This window comes from Hyla sarda, chromosome 2 (assembly GCF_029499605.1).
Source record: "Hyla sarda isolate aHylSar1 chromosome 2, aHylSar1.hap1, whole genome shotgun sequence".
NCBI classification, from domain to species: Eukaryota; Metazoa; Chordata; class Amphibia; order Anura; family Hylidae; genus Hyla; species Hyla sarda.
The window spans coordinates 177,081,439-177,105,562 of record NC_079190.1 but is presented as its reverse complement, the minus strand read 5'-3'; the positions used below and the strand labels follow the sequence as shown (position 1 = coordinate 177,105,562).

Sequence of the window (24,124 nt, the reverse complement as noted above, 5' to 3'; positions counted from 1 at the left end):
ACAGTCATTTTGTATGCTGTTTATAAATATTGAGGTGAAAGTCACATAAAAATTGTGAGAAAACTGTCACACACAGGTACAAACACTATATTATGAACTACATTAATTTTACAGCCCCTGTAGCATAGTCCAAAAAAAAAAATCCTGGAATACCCCTTTAAACAACACAGTGTAACTGTAAGTCAATCACACTTGTGTGAAATCACACTGTCCACTCAGGAAGCAACACTGATTGACAATCAATTTCACATGCTTTTGTGCAAATGGAACAGACAACAGGGGGAAATCATAGGCAATTAGACACCCCCAATAAAGAAGTGGTTCTGCAGGTTGTGACCACAGACCGCTTCTCAGTTCCTATGCTTCCTGGCTGATGTTTTTGTCACTTTTGAATGTTGGTGGTGCTTTCACGCTAGTGGTAGCATGAAACGGAGCCTACAACCCACACAAGTGGCTCAGGTAGTGCAGCCCATCCAGGATGGCACATCAATGTGAGCTGTGGTAAGAAGGTCTGCTGTGTCTGTCAGCGTAGTGTCCAGAGCATGGAGGCACTACCAGGAGACAGACCAGTACATCAGGAGACGTGGAGGAGGTCGTAGGAGGGCAACAACCCAGCAGCAGGACTGCTACCTACGCCTTTGTGCAAGGAGAAGCACTGCCAGAGCCCTGCAAAATTACCTCCAGCAGGCCACAAATGTGTGTATGTCCACTCAAACAGTCAGAAACAGACTCCATGAGGGTGGTATGAGGGCCTGACATCCACAGGTGCAGGACATTTGGCATTTGCCAGAGAACACCAAGATTGGCAAATTCTTCACTGGCGCCCTGTGCTCAGAGATGAAAGCAGGTTCACACTGAGCACATGTGACAGTCTGGAGATGCCGTGGAGAACGTTCTGTTGCCTGCAACATCCTCCAGCATGATCAGTTTGGCGGTGGGTCAGTAATGGTGTTGGGAGGCATTTTTTGGGGGGCCGCACAGCCCTCCATGTGCTTGTCAGAGGTAGCCTGACTGCCATCAGGTACCAAGATGAGATCCTCAGACCCCTTGTGATACCATATGCTGGTGTGGTTGGCCCTGGGTTCCTCCCGGTGCAAGACAATGCTAGACCTCATGTGGCTGGAGTGTGTCAGCAGTTCCTGCAAGAGGAAGGCATTGATGCTATGGACTGGCCCGCCTGTTCCCCATTTTGACTTGTTTTAAGGACATTACATCAAAGTTGGATCAGCCTGTAGTGTGATTTCCACTTTGATTTAGAGTGTGACTCCATATCCAGACCTCCATGGGTTGATAAATTTGATTTCCATTGATAATTTTTGTGTGACTTTGTTGTCAGCACATTCAACTATGTAAAGATGAAAGTATTTCATATGATTAGTTCATTCATTCAGATCTAGGATGTTTTATCTTAGTGTTCCCTTTATTTTTTTGAGCAGTGCAATAAAGCAATGGCTTATGCCAGAGAGAAAGATGTCGTACATATGGGCAGGATGGTGCATCTCCACATTTTCATTCGGATGTTAACAGAACTGCGCCAGAACAACAGATTACAAGTGTAATACCCTCTAGTTTTCTGTGGGGCTTCTGCCACCACAGCCACATGATCTAAAAGACCTAGCATCACTGAAAAAGTGGAGTCCATCTCCGGAGATATTCTGCAGGCATCTGCACAGACCTGGACTACCGCCAAGGCATATGCCGTGTAACAAATGGAAATTTTGTATGGATAAAACTTAGTGTGTTTTCTGATGTGAATACTAGAGATGAGCGAACTTACAGTAAATTCGATTCGTCACGAACTTCTCGGCTCGGCAGTTGATAACTTTTCCTGCATAAATGAGTTCAGTTTTCAGGTGCTCCGGTGTTCTGGAAAAGGTGGATACAGTCCTAGGAGACTCTTTTCCTAGGACTGTATCCACCTTTTCCAGTCCACCGGAGCACCTGAAAGCTGAACTCATTCATGCAGGATAAGTAATCGACTGCCGAGCCGAGAAGTTTGTGACGAATCGAATTTACTGTAAGTTCGCTCATCTCTAGTGAATACATTTGTGTTATGTGCTCTCAGTTATGAATACTGAGGCTATAATTTTGCACCATCCTGTATGTATGAGAGACCACTCCAACCAAAGTGAAACCTGTGAGGATGGGAACCAATCGCATTCAGAACATGGACTCCCTAAGTGTTGCTAATAATTGTGATGTATACCAAAATCCAGTATCCAAGATAAATGATAGATAATAAAATAGTTCTCGAAGGTGGACGTTCCAGTTGGGTAGAGCTTATTAACTTTTTTTTTTTTGGGGGGGGGGGGGGGGGGGGGGTTAGGGTGGACATGGCAGTGTGCAGCACCTACAAGTGCGTTCACCTTCAACACACACAGGGTAGAGGAGGTTATTCCTGCCATTGTAGAGCATCCTTTTCATATTTACAATTTTTTTTTTGTTTTCCTGATGGTCACAACTTAAGCAGACAGTTTTCCTGATTCGTGTCTGAGCCATCAGAACATCAGATTTCGCCCGCACGCTCTGGATAACTATCTGCTCAGGCGTAAATGATTTCCTATAATCATGTCAAGCAGTAAGGCCGTTTTTGGTGTTTAATAGCTGACAACATGTGAAAATGACTGCTATTTACATTTTACTTGCTTGTCCTTGGCATTTACCCAATAATTAATGAGAAATCATAGTACAATTATCTTTCTTGCTCTTGAATTTTTCTGCATGTCATGATGAAAATCATACAGCCTTGAACAGGACATGCATCAGTACATCACGTATAATAACCTTGATTGCTTTTGTTCTTTTTTTCTTTTTTTCCTTTTAATATAAATTCTCTAATAATAAGACCCTATTTTTTTCCTTCATGTTTTTTTTTCTTTGTGATTTCTAGGTGCAGAGATACTTTGTTCCCAGAGTGTAATTAGTTCTATATTTTTAATGTTTCTTTTCAGAAAGCAATTTTCATTTTTAAAGCATTTCTTACTAGTAATATATTCCTTGTGTAATAGCTGTGTGTACAAAAGGAAATTGCAATTTTTGTCTCCTTTTGGTCTGAACGAATTCAAACACCAGAGGTTGGATATGAAATTAGTATTTTTTTGTGGCACAACATAGACCTCATCATGAGCCTAAGAGACGTGTACAGATTCTTTCTTTAGGAAGGACATCAAGCTAATTAACCTTAAGGGTGTGTTCACACATAAAAATCCTGTGCATCAAATCTGCACAGGATCCTGTAATTGCAGATTTGAAGCTGTGCCCAGTCATGAAAGGGGTACTCCACTGGAAACTTTTTTATTTTTTTTATTTTATTTTATTTTTTAATCAACTGGTGCCAGAAAGTTAAACACATTTGTAAATTGCTTCTATTAAAAAATCTTAATCCTTCCAGTACTTATCAGCTGCTTTATGCTTCACAGGAAGTTCTTTACTTTTTAAATGTCCTTTCTGCCTGACCACAGTGCTCTCTGCTGAGACATCTGTCCATTTTAGGAACTGTCCAAAGTAGAAGCAAATCCCCATAGAAAACCTCTCCTGCTCTGGACAGTTCCTGGCATGGACAGAGGCGTCAGCAGAGAGCACTGTGGTCAGGCAGAAAGAAATTCAAAAAGAAAAGAACTTCCTGTGGATCCTAACAGCAGCTGATAAGTACTGGAACGATTAAGATTTTTTTTTAATAGAAGCAATTTACAAATCTGTTTAACTTTCTGGCACCAGTTGATTTAAGAGAAAATGTTTTCCAGTGGAGTACCCCTTTAAGTTTACATTGAAATCTGCAGCAGAAAATCCTGCGCATCAAATCTGCGTATGTTTGAACGTACCCTAAAGAGGAAATAAAAGCTTCAAAATTTCACTACATGTTTAACTGGCAAAATGTATGTTTTATGGAACCTTTGTACAGTCTAAATCTTAAGAATGCACCGCAAATGCAGGGACAGAATCCCCTGTAATGATCACATGAGATCCCAGACTATCAGAGGCATACTGACTTGGCCATATGCTGTACTATTTTAGCTCCAATGCCAAGTATTGGTGGTAGATCTGATCTGCCCAATTGGATTTTTCTGTTTATAGTCAGATGAAGTCCTAGGCAAAAATTAAATAGTGGTTCACGTAAAATTGCAAAATGTGAACCCAGACCAGGTCACAGATGAATGTAAAGACTAGCAACTTGTTGATGGCATTATGATCCATTACTACACCCTCCACGGAACACACATGACCTGCAAGTTGCTCAGAAAATGTCTGTCTGAAATCTTTACTGTATGGCTAGCTGAAATCCTAACAACATAAATGACGGACATGCTGATTTTTATGCACTAGATCAATGTTTCCCAACCAGGTTGCCTCCAGCTGTTGCAAAACTAAAACTCCCTTCTGGGAGTTGTAGGTTTGCTACAGCTGGAGGCACCCTGGTTTGGAAACACTGTACTAGATCGATATCTCCTGTGGATAAGAGGTAATTTTTCCTGCACGAAAGCATCCTACATTTTTTATAAGAATAAGGGATTTTGGTTCATGGCAAAAAGTTTCGAGCTTCATTTGTGAAAAGTGCAAATAGAAATTGCAGCAGTTGGCAGTTGCCCACAGATCAGTTTTCTTTTTTTATTTTTAAATTTAATGTTATTTCTAAAACGTGACTATCTTATGATTTTGACTTGCACTTATGTGTGTAGAAGTGAAGGAAACAACAGTATATTGACCATGTAGTGTTTTTTTTTTTCTTTCATTTGAAGTTTTTTGTAGCTTCAGACCCTACGGTAAAAACAGACAGACTTTGGCATGACAAATATAGTCTAAGGAAATCTATGATTCCATCTTTCATCACTATGGATCAATCTAGAAAGGTAAAAAAAAAAATTTACTATACTATACACTATACACTATACTATACAAAGTACTGCTAAAAGAATTCACTCACAGATGTCATGAAAAGCTATTGGAAATCTCATGAAGTATACATTTAATGGGTGCTCAGGTTTACTGGTATTTGCCACCCAAAAGCTTCCTTGTTTAAAAATAAATAAATAAAAATACAACTAAGGGAAGGTTCACACATACAGGATCTGCCCCATATTTTCTGCAGCTAATTTTGCTATCCATTGAAGTCAATGGGTAGCAAAATCTGCAGCAGATCCTGTACGTGTCAATGTACCCTGAGGGTAGGGTCACGCATTCCATATTTTGCTACATCTTTTCCTACCTATTGAATTCAATGGGTGGGTAATACACAGCGGAATACGGTACATGACACCTTACCCTTAACGACAATGGACGTAAATGTGTGTCATGGTGCGGTGGTACTTATCGTACCATGACGTACATTTACGCTTTGTCATGCATGGCAGGTCCCGGCTGCTATCAGCAGCCAGGGACCCGCTGGTAATGGCGGACATCTGCAGATGTCTGCCATTAACCCCTCAGATGCCGTGGTCAATACAGATCATGGCATCTGCAGCAGTGCGGTACTGGATGATTGGATCGCTCGCAGCGCTGCTGCAGGTATCCGATCATCCAGCATGGCTGCCAGAGGTCCCCTCACCTGCCTCTGGCTGTCTCCTGGATCTTCTGCTCTGGTCTGAGATCGAGCAGACCAGAGCAGAAGATAGCTGATAACTCTGATCAGTGCTATGCCCTATGCATAGCACTGAACAGTATTAGCAATCAAATTGCTATACATAGTCCTCTATGGGGACTATTAAAGTGTTAAAAAAAAATGTAAATCATCCGTTTTTCCCATTTTAACCCCCAAAAAGCGTAAAAAAAAGAATAAACATATTTGGAATTGCCGCATGCATAGAAGTCTGAACTATCAAAATATATTGTTAATTATCCTGTACAGTGAATGGCATAAACGTTAAAAAAAAAGTCAAAAATAACAGCTTTTTTGTCACATTTTAGTCAAAAAATTATTAATAAAGAATTAATAAAAAGTTAACTATAAGCAAAAGTGGTATCAATAAAAACTACAGAACATGGTGCAAAAAATGAGCCCACATACCACCCCGTATACGGAAATGAGAAAGTTCTAGGTGGTCAAAATAGGGCAATTTCAAACATACTAATTTTGTTAAAATTGTTTGAAATCTTTTTTTTTAAGTGGTACAATTATAGAAAATAATATAATCATGTGTATCATTTTAATTGTATTGACCCTCAGAATAAAGAAAACTTGTAATTTTTACCATAAAGTGTACAGCGTGAAAACAAAACCTTCCATAATTTGCGAAATTCCGGTTTTCTTTAAAATTTTCCCACATAAATAATAACATTTTATGGTAAAATAAGTGATGTAATTACAAAGTAAAATTGGTGACGCAATAAACAAGCCCTCATATGGGTCTGTGGATGGAAATATAAGAGTTATGAATTTTAGAAGGCGAGGAGGAAAAAAAAGGAAATTTAAAAAATAAAATTGGCCTGGTCCTTAAAGGGGTACTCCGCCCCTAGACATCTTATCCCCTCTCCAAAGGACAGGGAATAAGATGTCAGATTGCCGCGGTCCCGCTGCTGAGGACCCCCGGGATTGCCGCTGCGGCAGCCCGCTGTCATTGCTGCACAGAGAGAGTTCGCTCTGCACGTAATGATGGGGAATACAGGGGCCGGAGCATAGTTACGTCATGGCTCCGCCCCTCGTGACATCACGCCCCCCCCCTCAATATGAGTCTATGGGAGGGGGCCTGGTGGTCGTCACGCCCCTGCCATAGACTTGCATTAAGGGGGCGGGCTGTGATGTAACGAGGGGCGGGGCCATGACGTCATGCTGCTCCGTCCCTTGTATCGCCCGTCATTACGCACAGAGCGAACTCGCTCTGTGCAGTAATGACAGCGGGCTGCCACAGCGGCAATCCCAGGGGTCCTCAGCAGCGGGACCACGGGAATCTGACATCTTATCCCCTATCCTTTGGATAGGGGATAAGATGTCTAGGGGCGGACTACCCCTTTAAGGCCAAAATGGGCCTGGTCCTTAAGGGGTTAAAGAGGTTTATTCCATTTTTGCTCCTGCCTGTGTGCAATGGCCAGAGGTGGTCAGAAAGCGAAAGTGGCTAAAGCAGGGGCATTATGTAATTTGTATAACTTCCAGTGACTTAAATGGGAGTTGCACAAACAACATAGCTCTACGAGCTGCGCTGTTTACGTAACTCCGGGCGTTACATTAAAAGAAGAAAGTAAATGCAGAAGTAGATATTATCACATATATAAGGTTTGATGTCTTTTATTGGCTGACCAGAAAAATGTTTACAAGCCTTCAAAACACAGAAGCCCCTTCATCAGTCATGCTTGGCTGAGAGAAAAGCACAACTTTTAGGAGATGTTACACCAAGATATTGTATATGGGAAGACATCATAAAAGGAGTTATTAACCTTAAAATTGATGGCTTACTCAAACTTTTAGTAGTGGCATTGAAAGTCACTGTAACATTTAAAATCTTTATACCATTTACGTGAATGAGGCATAAAAAGGAAGGACTTACACCTCTCCTGGCTTTAGCTCAAAAAACTGCATTGCCCCCCCCCCATCCCCCCCCCTTTAAAAAAAATACTGTGTGTGAAAACCTTACTAAAGTATTAAACCCCTTACTAAAGTATTTACTATTTATTACATAGTTGTTTTTTCTTTGATTGTTTACACTATTCATAGTGGCTGACCTAAGAAAACATATTGGCCAATAAATCACTCATTTTATTATTTTTCTTTTGTTTTCAGGTTCTTTTGATTGGGAAATCCATTAACTTTCTACATCAGGTGTGCCATGATCAAACTCCCACTGCGAAGATGATGGCAGTAACAAAAACAGCTGAGTCCCCCAAAGATGGTAAGTCACAAATAGGAAGATTATTTCATTTAACAGTCGTAAAATTTGCGGCCACCTAACCAGCTGTTCTCCTATTCCTAGCATCTATTGACTGTTTATCTAGAAACAGAGGTCTGTCCTGCTCGCAGTAATTTCAGTAGTAGCTTCAAAGTGAGGCAACGTAAAACATGCATGGGATAGGCATAAGACTATCCTTAAAGGTGTATCCCAGTGTTTAAACACTTATTCCCTATCCACAGTTTATAGAATGTGTCCACTATGACCCCTCCACAATCTTCTCCTGTACAGTGCCTACGATTCTCCTTGTGCACGGAGCAGGGTCATCATGCCCCTACATGCATCTCTATAGGAGCGCTGGAGACACAAAAGTAATGTACTTGCCTGTCTCCCATAGAGATGCATGGAGGAGATGTGTCATACAGGAGATCACAGATAGTCCCAGTCGTCGGAGCTCCCTGCATTCAGAAATGTATCCCCTATTATGTGGATAGAGTATAAGTGTTAAAACTCAGCAGTTTCCTGTGGAGAAGGTATATTGTACAGGAGATCGCGGAGGATCCTAGTGATTGGGCTCCTTTGTGATCAGGCACTTATCCACCAGGGACTATTTTATAGTATTCAGGATATTGGGCAGACTAGGTGGTCCAAAAAAGTGACACGTTGCTTCCTTTTCCCTTTAAAATTAATGTGAGATGGTTTTGTGCAAATTTGGTGCTGTCTCTGCATGAAAGCAATGCAGTTTGTCTGTGTGAACATGCCCTAAGGCTAGACTGCGGCCATGGTACACAACGGTACAGTCTGTTCAGATGTCCTTTAATGTGGTACATTTTACCACATGTACAACTTGTTGTGTATAATGAAGAAATGCCTTTAATAAGATCTACATACCAAACATGTGCTTGAGTTCTGGCAGAATTTGTGCATGTGCGTAGTACATGTTGTGTAGGACACAGTCACGCATCAGTATCAGCTCAGAAGTAAAAAAAAAAAAAAAAAGTCATGGTTATAAAATGACTGACATTAATGGACATATGCAGATGTTTTAATGGCTAATAACAGATATTAACTGTCCGTTATTTTATATGCAAGTCTTACAAAATCTTTTACCATTTACATCAGTTTCATATTCAGTTTGATTGACCTCCGTTATGGGTCAATAATGAACCTATCATAACAGATTTGAACAACACTCATGTGAACATAGCCTTAGTCTGGAAGATCTAAAATGTTATAATTGTCCTGTCTCTTAAAACAGCAGAATCCCCTTAAAGTTAGGGGAGCATTCACTGGGTTTTTAAGCTATATCATAGGGTGCATTATTTAGGTCTCAGAGAATTAAAGGGGTACTCTGCCCCTAGACATCTTATCCCCTATCCAAGGATAGGGCATAAGATGTCTGATCGCAGAGTCCAGCTGCTGGGGACCCCCGCCATCTCTTCTGCAGCACCCCGTGTCATCAGCTGTACGGAGATAAGTTTGCCCCGTGGCTGATGACTCACGATACAGGGACCGGCAGTTTGTGATGTCATGGCTCCGCCCCTGGTGATGTCATGCCCCCTTAATGCAAGTCTATGGGAGGGGGCGTGGCAGCATCTGTTATTTAACAAATGCTTTCCATTTATTCGATGTAATTGTATTCCTCTGTAGCCGCAGACCTATTCACAGATTTGGAGAATGCGTTCCAGACTAAAATTGATGCTGCATATTTTGAAACTAGCAAATATCTGCTGGATGTCCTTAACAAGAACTACAATCTGCTCGAGCACTTACAGGCCATGAGGCGCTATCTCCTGCTGGGACAGGGAGATTTTATACGCCATCTTATGGATTTGCTTAAGTAAGTCGTATGTGTAATAAAATGTTTTTATGTCTACCAAAATGACAGGAATTCTTCTAGTGTTAGATTGTTGCATCATGTAAACATTAGATGAAAATATGTCTATCCTCTTTATTGCTTATAAATTCATATTTATTTTCCAGGTCATATCCAAAAGGTAAAATAGAATTTCACTTTCTACGAAATGCAGTACAATTTGTTATAATGTAATCTTATAGTCTCAACGCAGATAAGTTTCTTATATTAAAGGAAATTAATGTTAATGGATGTAAAGAAAAGAAAAGTTTATTTCACATTAGGGCTTGACAAATTTGTATTGAGTCAGCCAAAGAAAATAAAACTAAAAATGGTAGGGGACATTATTTTTTTTAATTTTTGAAACAACCAGCGCAATTTTTAAGTCTTTGTGCCGTGAGCTATTGTTTTTGCCGATGCCACTTTTGCTTAGTACTGACTTTTTGATCACTTTCCAACTTATTTTTCTTTTTATTTTTCTTTTATCGGGACATGATCAAAAATCTGAAATTTAGGTATTTGGAAATTATTTTTTGCGTTTATGCCATTAACCATGTAGGATCAGAATTGTGATCTCCTGTACAGGGCCGCGGCTCTCCCGTGCAGGGGGCATGCCAGCCGCAGCATGACTATGCGGCCGGCACGCCTCCTCCATACATCTCTATGGGAGAGGCGGGGAGACAGCATTCGTGACTCCCCGCATCCCCCATAGAACTGTATGGGGATGGGGAGGAGATGGGGCATCACCGTCGAGATGGGGCATCACCTCTAGGTCGACGCTACGCGCCTTAGCGCTCACCAAGAGCGCTTATGGCAGCGCCCCGTTAGGGAGATGGGGGGGGGGTGTCCCAGCGGTCGGACCCCCCTGCGATCAAACACTTATCCCCTATCCCCTGTGGATAGGGGATAAGTGTAATGCCGCTGCAAGTCCTTTAATTGGGGGTGTTTATTTATTTATTTTAACTTTTCATGGAGGGAGCATGACAGGAGTTGCAGCAGGAGGGAGCATGACAGGAGCTGCAGCAGCAGAAAGGATGCCAGCAATGACAGGAGGTGCAGCAGGATGGAGGGTGCAGCAGGAGACAGAGCCTACTGCTGTGACTTCTTAATGCACAGTTATTAGCAGCGGGGACAACAGACGCTCTGTAAAGGAATTTCAGTGCCAAACTCAAAATTGGTGATTTTGAAAAAAATGTGCACAGTGCTGCACTATAGTCATTTCATAGAACTTTTCAAACTCCACTTTCCTGATTCCTAGCCCCTTTCCACCCCATGATATACTTTATATCATAAGTGGAAAAACCTGGCCACAAATTTACGTAAATGAACATCATGAGGATCCCTGGAGATGTACTGCTGTGTACTATACTAGTGATCAAACAATAGCAGGAGCAAAAAAACAAGCAAAAATATAAGAATAAAACTTATCTTTTTAATAAAATAACATACGAGAGAGAATTTTTTTAATAAAAATTGGCTTTTATGTTATTAAAGAGTACCTGTCATCAAACCATATTTTCTAAACTAACTCAGATTATATTCCCTAACTACTTCTAACACCCCTCCTGCCTTTAAAACATTTTCTGAGCTTTAAAAAAAGCTCTGTATCATCATTCCTTTCCCCTTGCTCACATTGTGTGAGCTCCTGGCAGAAGAAAGTGGGCATTCCCCAGCAGACACAATGTCACTGAAGCCTGCAAGAGCTGTGCCTCTCCATGCTCAGCACACACTTCCTGAGTTTGGTCTCCTGCCAGGCTGGGAAAGACCAAACGAACTGTTTGACTTGCAGGGAACAGAACAGAGCCACCTAGTGGCCGTTTTTTCAATCACATTAAAAACGTATAAAGGTTAAGAATTTTAACAGTAAGTAAATAGCAAAGTGTCTTGTAATTACATAAGGAACAATATATTAAAAGTTTAGTTTGGCGACAGATACTCTTTTAACATTTTTTTAAGGCTGCTTTTACACGTTCACCCGTTAATAAACGTATGTTATTATGTATTAACGGACGTTTTATAACGGGTGAATTAACGGATGCTAACAAAACATCCTTCATGTACGGACGTTTTAACACCCCTGCCTACAGACTCCCACAGCCAGGACTACTACTACTCCCATCATGGAGCAGACTTGCTTCCATGATGGGAGTAGTAATTCCCTGGCTGCGGGAGTCTGCCGTTGGCTGGGCAGGTTAAATTAGTGTTTGTACTACTACCCCCATCATGGAACAGTCTGTTCCATGATGGGGGTTGTAGTACAGGGGCTGAGGGATTGATCGCATCGGGTCCCACTTCTGACACCCGATGCGATCAGAAGTTATTAAGCTGGTGGAGTGGGCGGCATGGTCCTCAACCCTGCCATCACAATGTATTTTTTACTTTCATTTTTAAATTCCCCGCGGGGATCCCTGAATGGCCAGTACTGAAGAGCCAATCAGGGATCCCTGCTGGGTTTTTAAAATGGACATGTATTTAAAAGTGTTGTGTGTGTGTGTGTTTTGGTGCATAGAGCGCTATATATCTAGCCCCCGCCAACGCATTAATAAAAATATGACCCCCGCCAGCGCATTTGAGTATATATTTATACCCCCCGCCAGCGCATAATGTGACCTCGCCAGCGCATTTGTCCTAATGTTCTATTGCAGCGCTATATGTGACAACCAAACCTATCAGAACGTATTCAACAGCCACTCCGCCGATGATCCTGATAGATATACTATTCATTCATAGCGCCGGCAGTTGTATATGTATATAGATGTGTTGGGGGGGCAGACATTTAGCGTTATCTGCCCCCCACAGCGCTTCTATATACATATGCAGCCCCCGCTCTATGAATGAATAGTATATCTGTCAGGATCATCAGCCGAGCGGCTGCTGGATGTGCTCCTGACATATATACTTGTCATACATAATGCTGCACAAATGCGCTATATATGACAAGTATATAAGTCAGTAGCGCATCCAGCAGCTGCCCGGCTGATGATCCTAACAGATATACTATTCATTGCGCGGCAGCTGCATATGTACATAGAAGCGCTGTGGGGGGCAGATAACGCTATATGTCTGCCCCCCCCCCCCCAGCACATCTATATACATATACAGCTGCCAGCGCTATGAATGAATAGTATATCTATCAGGATCATCGGCGGAGTGGCTGCTGAATAGGTTTGGTTGTCACATATAGGGCTGCAATAGAAAATTAGGACAAATGCGCTGGCAGGGTCACATTATGCGCTGGTGGGGGTAAAGATATATACTTATAAATGTGCTGGCGGGGGTCATATTTTTATTGCTGGCGGGGTATATATTTTTATTAATGCGCTGGCGGGGGTCATATTTTTATTCATGCGCACAACACTTTTAATATACATATTTCCCCTCACATTGTCCATTTTAAAAACCCTGCGGGGATCCCTGAATGGCCGGTACTTAGGATCCCGCGGGGAATTTAAAAATGAAAGTAAAAAATACATAGTGATTGCAGGGTTGAGGACCATGCCGCCTGCTCCCCTACTTAATAACCTCTGATCGCATCGGGTGTCAGAAGTGAGACCCGTTGCGATCAATCCTTCAGCGCCTGTACTACAACCCCCATCATGGAACAGAGTCTGTTCCATGATGGGGGTAGTAGTACAAACACTAATGTAACCTGCCCAGCCAACGGCAGACTCCCGCAGCCAGGGAACTACTACTCCCAGCATGGAAACAAGTCTGTTCCATGATGGGAGAAGTAGTAGTCCCTCAGCACTGCAGGAGTCTACTGATGTGACCTTTTCTGAGCATGCTCAGTAAAAATAACGTTCGTTATAATAACAGGTGTATTTACTAATGTATGTCGGTCATAGACTTCAATGTTAAAAATAACGTACGTTAATTTACCCGTTTCTTGTGACGTGCGAAAAATTAGTGCATGTCACGTTATTTCTCCCGTCACAACTAACGTACGTTAGTCATGACGGGCTATAACGTGTGACAAAGGGTAAACGAAAAAACCCATTGACTTGAATGGGGTAGTTTAACGTGTGTTAACGTGTGTTTCAAACGTACATGTATTAACGGGAGAACCTCATAGTGTGAAAGCAGCCTCAACCATACATACTATAAAACTGTAACTGTTTTGGCCAGTTATTAGGTTTATTTTTTGTGTGTATAGTTCACAACCCTTTCCACCGAATAACCCCTTTAATGAAGGTTCAGAGGTCTTGTGCCATATTCAGATTAATATTTTATGGGTAATTGATTCTGTGTTTGCTGCTACCCAATAAAGCATCATATAGGACACTGAAATACACTGCTAAAAAAAATAACGGGAACACTAAGATAACACATCCTAGATCTGAATGAATGAACTAATCGTATGAAATACTTTCGTCTTTACATAGTTGAATGTGCTGAGAACAAAATCACACAAAAATTATCAATGGAAATCAAATCAAATGTATTAACCCATGGAGGTCTGATATGGAGTCACAATCAAAATCAAAGTGGAAAACCACACTACAGGCTGATCCAACTTTGATGTAATGTCCTTAAAACAAGTCAAAATGAGGCTCAGTAGTGTGTGTGGCCTCCATGTGCCCGTATGACCTCCCTACAATGCCTGGGCATGCTCCTGATGAGGTGGCGGTCTCCTGAGGGATGTCCTCCCAGACCTGGACTAAAGCATCCGCCAACTCCTGGACAGTCTGTGGTGCAATGTGGCATTGGTGGATGGAGCGATACATGATGTCCCAGATGTGCTCAATCGGATTCAGGTCTGGCTTCCTCTTGCAGGAGCTGCTGACACATTCCAGCCACATGAGGTCTAGCATTGTCTTGCATTAGGAGTTACCCAGGGCCAACCGCACCAGCATATGGTCTCACTAGGGGTCTGAAGATGTAATCTCTGTACCTAATGGCAGTCAGGCTACCTCTGGCAAGCACATGGAGGGCTGTGCGGCCCCCCAAATAAATGCCACACCATTACTGACCCACCGCCAAATCGGTCATGCTGGAGGATGTTGCAGGCAACAGAATGTTCTCCACGGCGTCTCAAGACTGTCACGTCTGTCACATGTGCTCAGTGTGAACCTGCTTTCATCTGTGAAGAGTACAGGGCACCAGTGGCGAATTTGCCAATCTTGGTGTTCTCTGGCAAATGTCAAACGTCCTGCACGGTGTTGGGCTGTAAGCTCAACCCCCACCTGTGGATGTCAGGCCCTCATACCACCCTCATGGAGTCTGTTTCTGACCATTTGAGTGGACACATGCACAATTGTGGCCTGCTGGAGGTCATTTAGCAGGGCTCTGGCAGTGCTCCTCCTTGCACAAAGGCGAGGTAGTGGTCCTACTGCTGGGTTGTTGCCCTCCTCCACGTCTCCTGATGTACTGGCCTGTCTCCTGGTAGCGCCTCTATGCTCTTGACACTACGCTGACAGACACAGCAAACCTTCTTGCAACAGCTCGCATTGATGTGCCATCCTGGATGAGCTGCACTAGCTAAGCCGCTTGTGTAGGTTCCGTCTCATGCTACCACTAGAGTGAAAGCACCACCAGCATTCAAAAGTGACCAAAACATCAGCCCGGAAGCATAGGAACTGAGAAGAGGTTTGTGGTCACCACCTGCAGAACCACTTCTTTATTAGGGGTTGTCTTGCTAATTGCCTATAATTTCCACCTGTTGTCTATTCGATTTTCACAACATCATATGAAATTGATTGTCAATCAGTGTTGCTTCCTGAGTGGACAGTGTGATTTCACAGAAGTGTGATTGACTTGGAGTTACATTGTGTTGTTTTCAGTGTTCCCTTTATTTTTTTAAGCAGTGTATATACTAAGGGGGGGGTGTAAAAATCAGACACTCTATAATGGTAAAGAAAACAAAAGCAACTGTCTTCAGTATCTGTCTTTTTTTAAATTTATGTTTTTTAAATAGACATCTTTGTATTCCTTTTTTATTGTGTTGAGCCTTCTTGCTGAACGATCTATATATTCCCAGCCTTCTTAATAAAATCTTGAATCTGAAATCTGCTTTTTAAATGAAAATATTAGTTCTCTTTATCATGCTTGTTGACATAAAGAACAAATTTAACTCTTTGTATTAAATTCTTTGTTTTTTCCTCTGCTAGACCAGAGCTTGTACGTCCAGCAACAACATTGTACCAACATAATCTTACAGGGATACTTGAAACTGCAGTGAGAGCAACCAATGCTCAGTTTGACAATCCTGAGATTCTTAAACGCTTAGACGTCAGGCTTTTAGAGGTAATGTGTATTTGTAGAACAAATCCCATTTAATATGTCATATTCATCTAAATATTCTAGTTAAGAAGCCTAAAATGAAAAATTGCCAATAAATCGAAGTTATTAAGTTTTCTTTTATGTCACAGTATAAAACTTTCTTTGTTTCCGTTCCTAAGTCATACTTGCAACTGAGAAAGTTGGCTGGTAAGCAACACGGCTGAAGTTGCATCTTGAAACCAGCTATGGTTAACCTTTATATACAATGATATACCCACCTGGTTGGCTGTGGGGCAACACAGCCATTCTCAAAAAAATAAATGTGTGTGTGTGTGTGTGTATATATATATATATATATATATATATATATATATATATATATATATATATATATATATATATATATAAATATAATATAATTTTAGTTTTTAGCAGGTGCAGTGAAATTCGCTTTCATTTTCTATTTGCTGGAGATGGACAGGATCCAATAGTGTTTTTATTAAAACGTAAATCTTTTCATTACTATTATTTCTAAGCGTATTGTATTTTTGCAGCGTATAATGTACATTATCTATAGCAGAGCATCATTGAATTTAGTAGAGAAAATGTACAAATATCACTGACACAGTGCTGCCATGGCGGAATTATTTGTTCTAAACTTGCAGTAAAGTATGTGTTAAACTAACAGAAACAGGATGTTTTTGGTGAATAATTGGCTGTATGTCATGCAAAAAATACCCATTTATCAAATGTAATTTTCTTGTATTTTATTGTGTGAAAATGCACTAGACTAATACCTAGGCAATTGCATACAAATGACTGCATCCTAAAACATTTACAGTGTTTAATTTAGCAGTACCTCCCATGCCAATATAAAGTAATAAACATCCTTAGAGCAGGCAACTAAAGTGCTGCTAGACAGAGCACATAATAACCTCAGTTTTCTTTTGATGATTGAAATGGGGCCATTTAGGAGAAATAAGAAGACATTATTTATTGCATTCATCTGCACTGTAAAAATCAAAATAATCAAGGCCCCATTTTAAAATAAACCTCTCTTGTTATTGAGAGTGCCTGCAAGCTAATAACTCAGGCGGGCCTTTCACAAAGAGGAGACTGAAATATGTCACAAGACCAATCAGTTTCCACCCTGTGCTTATAGCGCATATTGTTTATCCTGAGCCTTTGTCAAACAAATTTTTGTTTTGTTTTGTTTGTATTTTAAATCTTTCTTCATACTATCTAATTGGCTGCTCCAATTCAGAGCTTTATGAGCATAGTTTTTTTTTTTTAGAAAAGAAATCTGTTTTGGTGGAATTAATAGCCGAAAATGTGCTTTGGATCACAGAAAAATAGCACTTTATAAAAGCATGGCTTTTTTGAATATTTTTTTCATTCTAGGATTTTAATAATTTCATGTGCTACTTTATGGCAGGAATGGATAGTCTGAATGGATGTACATATATATAAACTCAGAAGCCAATTTTACTTTTATAATTTAATATTTTCTGCATTTACAGCTTGCTTTTATTTCATATATTATTTGAGCTCTTGCAACATTTAATCTCTTAGTAATCTGTGTTCAGATGAGTTTATTTGTATTGAGGCCATTATCTGGAAGATGGCCAGTGTATGTCGTGGATCTGAGTGTTCCAACCAGTATGCCTCCAGCTGTTGCACAACTACAACGTTCAGCATGTAGGAGGCACACAGGCTGGGAAATACTGGGGTGAACATAACCTGTGACTCTAACCTAAGCAACTTTGTGGAGGAAGTTGTACTTTGAGAAAAATGAAGTACTGTATTTTTACTGTACATTTTACAGGGAAATTTGAGTAAAGAAAAATAAATGTAAAATAAATTACTTGGAAGCTCTGAACTAAATGCCACATCATCCCCCTCCATTTGCCACATCATTCTCCCTCCTCCTCAGCTTTGTCCCCCCCCCATGCCATATCATTCCTCCCCCTTTATCAGATCCTGTGCCACTTATACACCCCCACCCCTGATCCCATTGTGTGCCTCATCATCTTGCCTTTGTACCTCATCTCCCCTGTGATTTCCCTCTGCCTCCCACCGACTCATCGTTCCCCTCTACTTTTGTTTTGCCTTGCCTAGCCAAGCTCTGGCAGGCTCAATGTGCTGACGAGTGACGTCCCCTGCCCGCTCCTCTGTGCGGCGTCAGAGACTCCACTCGTCATTTACTGCAGCCGCCGCTGGTCACTTTAGAATAGTGATCAGCGGCAGCTGCAGATTGGGATGAGTGACGTCCCTGACGCCTCACAGAGCAACCAGCTGGGGACTTAACTCGTCATGCTTCATTGACCGCACAGCCCGTAAGACCCCCCCCCTGCCTGACCTGAGCCTTCTGGAGCACGGCCATGCAAGGGAAAATAAACAGCCGGGTAGAAGTGTTGCATCCGGGCCAGCAGCAGCTGCCACTGGTCAGTGTTTTAAAGTGACCTTTAACAAGTAGCTGGCGCTGCTGCCACTTTAAATCAGTGGCCAGCACATTTATCAGCGTATAACATACAGGTAGGGTTTTTGCCTTAAATTTAAGCTTTAAAAGTGTGTGTTATATGCTGATAAATATGGTAATCATGAAAAAAAAGCGGAGCTCCTATATGCCGTGTTTACTTATTACTGCTAAGATCTCATTGTCCTTTGTACTTGATTTTCTCTAAATAAAAACCTTAATAGCCAAATGTATAACAGATCCTATGTTTTGTTCATTTAGGTATCGCCTGGAGACACTGGATGGGATGTATTTAGTTTAGATTATCATGTGGACGGACCAATTGCCACAGTAAGTTAAAAAAAAAATTGTTTTTGTTCAAAACACATCTCTCTACTGTAGCACCGTTCCAACCAATTTTTGGGACGTTGCAGCTGGGATAATGTGGTCATTTTTCACAACTGCTTTATGTCACATGTTGTCACGTGCCTGTCTACACCTGTATTCCATATGAACAGACATTGCTGGAGTAACTTTTTTTTTTTTAGAACTGTGTTATATTTTTCCTAAATTATTTCTCCTGAAAATATATGAATGAATAAATCGAATTCCAGCACTATCACTTTATTGTGCCTGCGGTTTAAAAAAAAATAAAAAAAAATTAGGTACATACCTTAGATAATAATGTGAAATGAGTCGGCATCATTGGCACTCCAAAACAAAGAAAAGATTACACTAGAAGAGAAACAAAATAGTGAAACAGAATAAATGTTTTAGACTGACAAACATCCCTGATTCAAATCAGTCTACAGTTTTCATATAATAGACCTTGAAACTGCATAAAATCTGCCAGTGTTTGTGAATTTAATGGGCGCATCAAAGATTGGATAAATAGAGCTAATTTCTTCTAAAAAAAAAAGCACCAAACCTGTCCTAAAGTTGTGTGTGGCATTGTAGCTCCGTTCCATTGAAGTGAATTCAGCCAAGTTATATTACCACATAGAGATCTGAGAACAGGTACAAGTGTGGTGCTGGTTTTATTTTTGTTTTTGTGGTAACCCTTTAAAGGGGGAGTCCAGTGGGAACTTTCAGCCTAACTTTATAACACTTAAAGCCTCTTTTGGGTTTCTTGGTATAAACCGTAATGCTATGTTCACATCTACATTGGTTGGAACCTCAGTTTATCACATTTTTTTTCCTGCAAAATGATTCACGTCTTGGTAGAAGCTAATAGATCTCAATGTACTTTAAAGGGTCTATGGTGTGCTGCTATCATATGATTGATTCAGCACTGTGTCATGATTTTTGTTATGAAATGTGAACAGATCCTAACAATTCTGACATGCTTCAATGGATGCAGGTCTGTTATGTAGTCTTTTTGTCAAGCAGGATTGGCGATCTGTTGCCGACAGTATGGGTACAGTGTGACCATAGAGACCATATGTAGAATCACTGAACCAAATACAATACTATACACTTCCTATCTGGCTTGAATAGCAGCACATGTGTATATAATTGAGTACTTTGGGGTATACAGTTTATTTTTTTTTATTTATACTAATAGACCATCTCACCTGTAAAGAAAACAAACCTAAACTTTGGGTCTGTAACCTCAGTTGCTGATACATATTCTCCAAAATGCTATGAAATGACTGGCCTGCTATAAACTATGCAAATGTGTGTAGTACTGCTCCACAGCCCCATTGAAGTAAATTAGTGGTATACTGCATCTAAAAATAAAATGAGTTTAATGACATGTACCAGAAGTCAGACCCCCTGCAATAGTGGTGGTCACAAGTGCATTAATGTTAATGGAGAGTGACTGTGTAGTCCAGAGTGTTGTAGATTTCTATAAAGAGCTCCTAAGTGCAAGTTCTGAATCGGAGACCTCTCTCTCTTTTTGGCGGTCATCGCTAAATTTCATAATCCCAAAACATGATGGAAAAAATGGAGCTGAAGTGTAAAAATGCTTTTAATAGTCCAGATTAGTAAATTCACAATATTTTCATTAATATTTACCCAAGACATTGTATGCAAAAGAATATTCTTTCTTTGGCTTGGCTCCCTTTTCTCTGTAAAAAATATGGAACTTCTGATTAAAGCCATCACTTGGCATCTGTGAGCACTCCAGTTACAATCTCACTATTTCTAAATTTATAATATGCAGATAAATGCCTTTTATTGAAACCATTTCTTATATATTTAATAATTCATTTGTTCCCTTTCAGATTTAAGCATGTCCTTAATGAAATAGTTCATTCATTGTGTTCCATTATTCATAGACTATCAACTAATTTGAAATAATTTGCCAGGCACTGTAAAATGTATTTAAGTACTATTATATTTGTACTATTTAAAATAAAATATGATGAAGGATTCATTAGATTTGATTAGAAAATAGCTGGTTTATTGTTCAAAAGCGTTTTATCACATAAAATCTGTATTTTACCTAATGAACTTATTATATTGCTTTGTTCAAGGAGCAAGTGGTATCTTTTTACTTGAGAATGTTTGTACTAGGGTCTGATCTAATTTGTATGTACATTTTGGAAGAGTCTGCAACATTTTTTTTTTTTCTGGTGAATAAATTGCTTGTGTTTGTTGTAAATGTGTGACAGTATCCACAATATACTTGCATGGTATATATTTATTTGTGCATGTATATGTTTAAGCCTGTGATAGCTCGTGTTTAGCATCTTAGTGAGCTTTCCAAAAAACGTATTGGGCAATCCAAAATAAAGTCTTTTGTTCAAAATAAAAATTTTAAGCAATCCAGCATTTTATGTTGATAGTTGACCCCTCCACTTGAAATAGTCGTCCCAGCTGTCTACTCATCACTATTGTCTTCAATTCCAGAACCTCCAGCAGTAGGATGTTATAATCACAGAAAGCTTCATTTCCAGGAAAATGTAGTATTTTTTTTTTCTTCTTTTTCATGTCTGCATTCTAAAAGCCTTAAAAAAATTTTTTTTAAAAAAGACGACTGTTTTGCTTTATAGGATTTCTTTATGGTGTTCATCATGAGGTATAAATGACATTATGCAGGGGTGTGGAAATTGAAAAAAAAAAATATTCGTGCATGGGACTACAACGGAACACAATATACTTGTCCCACATGAAAATCCACTTGTCCTGGTAGATAAAATAATTTCAACCAAAGTAGTACATAAATATGGTCTTTATTAGTTTCTGCACATTAGTTTTTTCCTCTTCGCCCTATAATAGCCATAACTTATTTTTCCCTCTACAGACTCATGAGGCTTGTTTTTTTGCGGCACCAATTGTACTTTGTAATGACACCTTTAATTTTTCCATAACTTATGCTCTGAAACAAAAAAAATATATTTGTGAGGTGAAATTGAAAAAGAAAAATGCAAATTTGGGGTTTTTCTTTTTTTTCCGACATCCACCTTGTGGTCAAACTTACATATTAATTTGATACTTTAGGTCGCCTGATTACAACAATACCAGATTTGTTTAGTTTCCGTCATGTTTTACTAATTTAACATAAAAAAAAAAAAAACTTTTAAATTTTTTTTAATTCTTGACCCCTATATCATTTTTAGTTTTTTTCTGTATACTGGGATGTATGAGGGCTCATTTTTTTTAGGCCGTAATATGCTGTTTGTATCAGTACCATTTTGGTATTGATCAGATTTTTGAACACTTTTTTTTCCTTAACGCCATTGACCGTATTAGATATAAAATGTTATTTTTAAATAGTTTGGACAATTATGCTTGTGCCAATACCAAATATCTTTATTTTTATTATGTTGACATATTTTTTTATATGGAAAAAGAAAAGGGGGGCGATATGAACTTTTAATATGGAAGGGGTTAATGGGTGTTTTTTAAAACTTTTATAAAATTTTTTTTTTTTTTTTAAATACACTTTATTAGGAGGAATCATTAGATTCCTTGTACAGATCAATGCAGTTCTATTGAACTCCGTTGATCTGTGTTCATTTGGTTGAGCCTGCTCAAGGCAGGCTCAATCATGCAGATCCAAGGGGGCGGCTACCCCCACAGTGGATCGCCCCCCCTGCGAGTTATAAGGTCCCTTTAGACGCTGCTGTCAACTTTGACAGTGGCGATCTAAAGAGTTAATAGCCGTCCACGACAATTGCCGCATGCCGGGCTATTAGCGGCGGCCCCTGGCCACTGAAATCAGCTGGGGGCCGCTGAGTATGAAGCAGGCTTAAGTCAGGAGCCCGCTCCATACACCCTGAATGCTGGTGTAGGGGTGCAGACTTGTGTCCCATGCAAGTCTGCCTCTGCTCCTGCACCTCACACTGGCATAATAAAAATAAAGGGGGAAGTCGGTTCGGCCCTGCTTGCCTGATACAGGGCGAAATCTATGAAAAACTCACCTGCTCGCCGCCCGGAACTACATGTGTCGGGTGATAGGATTTCCACATCTCTGCATTATGGATGGTAGGGTCACATGTGCCCTATTTTACTGCATATTTTCTGCAGCGGATTGTCCTTCCCTTTGACTTCAATGGGTAGGAAAAAACAGCATGCATGACTCTTCTCTAAAACGTTATCCTGTGTATTAAAACCAGCCGAAGAAAAAACTCAAGCGCACTCACCACGTTAGTTGAGTCTTCTTCATACACCTCCTGCCGATGTCGTCTCCCTGCACTATGTCAATGTTTGATATGAAATAAATGGGGGTATGTGCAGAGCATAGCACCCTTGTGTCTGTAGTACAGACACAAGGGTGCAATGCTATGCACATACCCCCATGGGTGAAGTAGTGTGGATGTAGTACATATACACTGCTATACACATATGCGCAGTCATCTGCAGTCTGGACATACCCCCATGTGTAAAGGAGTGCTATATAAAAAGAGTAAAGTAAAAAAAAATAAACATTTAAATAAAGTAAACCGCTCCACCAATAAAAATTAGCTCCCCCTTTTCCTATTGCTATACAAAAAAAATGCAATTTTTTTTTTTTTTTTTTTACATATGTGATACTACCGCATGGCTAACTGTCTAAACTATTAAATGTTAGTAAATCATAAAAAAAAAAATTTAATAGTTCAGATAGTTACCCATTTGGCATTATCAAGTTTACTCTGGTTTCTGTACAGGATCATTAATAATGATTCTGTATAGCAACTGGTGTAAACGTAAAAAAAAAAAAAAAAAAACTCCAAAAATGCTAGAAACTTAATATGGCCATTGTACATAATTTTTCAAGTAGAATCAGCTGAACCACTTTATTATATATATTTTTTTGGGGGCATTTTGAATTTTTTTCCGATTAATTGATGAAATAATCGACAACTAATCGATTATTAAAATAATCGTCACCTGCAGCCTTACAATGAAGTGTATTTAGCTATAAATTCATGCAGGATCACAAAGGATTTAAAGATATGTGGAGCCCATGTCAAACCCTTTCATGTTATAGGATGGTGTCAGGTGATGTGATTCGTTTTGGGAAGGAGTTAGAAACCTTTTTTATTTTATGTATTTTTATGGGGCTTATTTTTATCCCGGAATTCCTCTGGGAAGAAAATGTGCCCTATTCAATGCATTTTCATAGTATCATGATATGAAGACAACCTGGCATCACTATATGTGCTGCCGTAGCCACACGTCATGAGGGGGGTACCTGGCAGCTTCTGCTCCCGCCACCAGCCTTGATCGATGGCTCTCTCTCTCTGGATATAGGGAGAGATCTATAAATCAAGGCTGACAAGCAGTCAAAAGCCAGGGGGACTATCCTGATGCCCCATGGATTAGGCAACTTAAAAACTGCTGACATTT

General features: G+C 40.1%; 1 protein-coding gene across 1 annotated transcript in view; it reads left to right on the top strand.

Annotated features, from left to right (window-relative positions):
- The window catches only part of TUBGCP3 (tubulin gamma complex associated protein 3), a 73,770-nt gene that overhangs the window by 29,225 nt on the left and 20,421 nt on the right, over nt 1–24,124 (top strand). Inside the window, exons 10-14 of the mRNA XM_056560106.1 lie at nt 4,737–4,847; nt 7,709–7,817; nt 9,465–9,654; nt 15,777–15,912; nt 18,626–18,694. Of these exons, the coding sequence (XP_056416081.1) occupies nt 4,737–4,847; nt 7,709–7,817; nt 9,465–9,654; nt 15,777–15,912; nt 18,626–18,694 (615 nt within the window). The remainder of the gene's footprint in view (nt 1–4,736; nt 4,848–7,708; nt 7,818–9,464; nt 9,655–15,776; nt 15,913–18,625; nt 18,695–24,124) is intronic.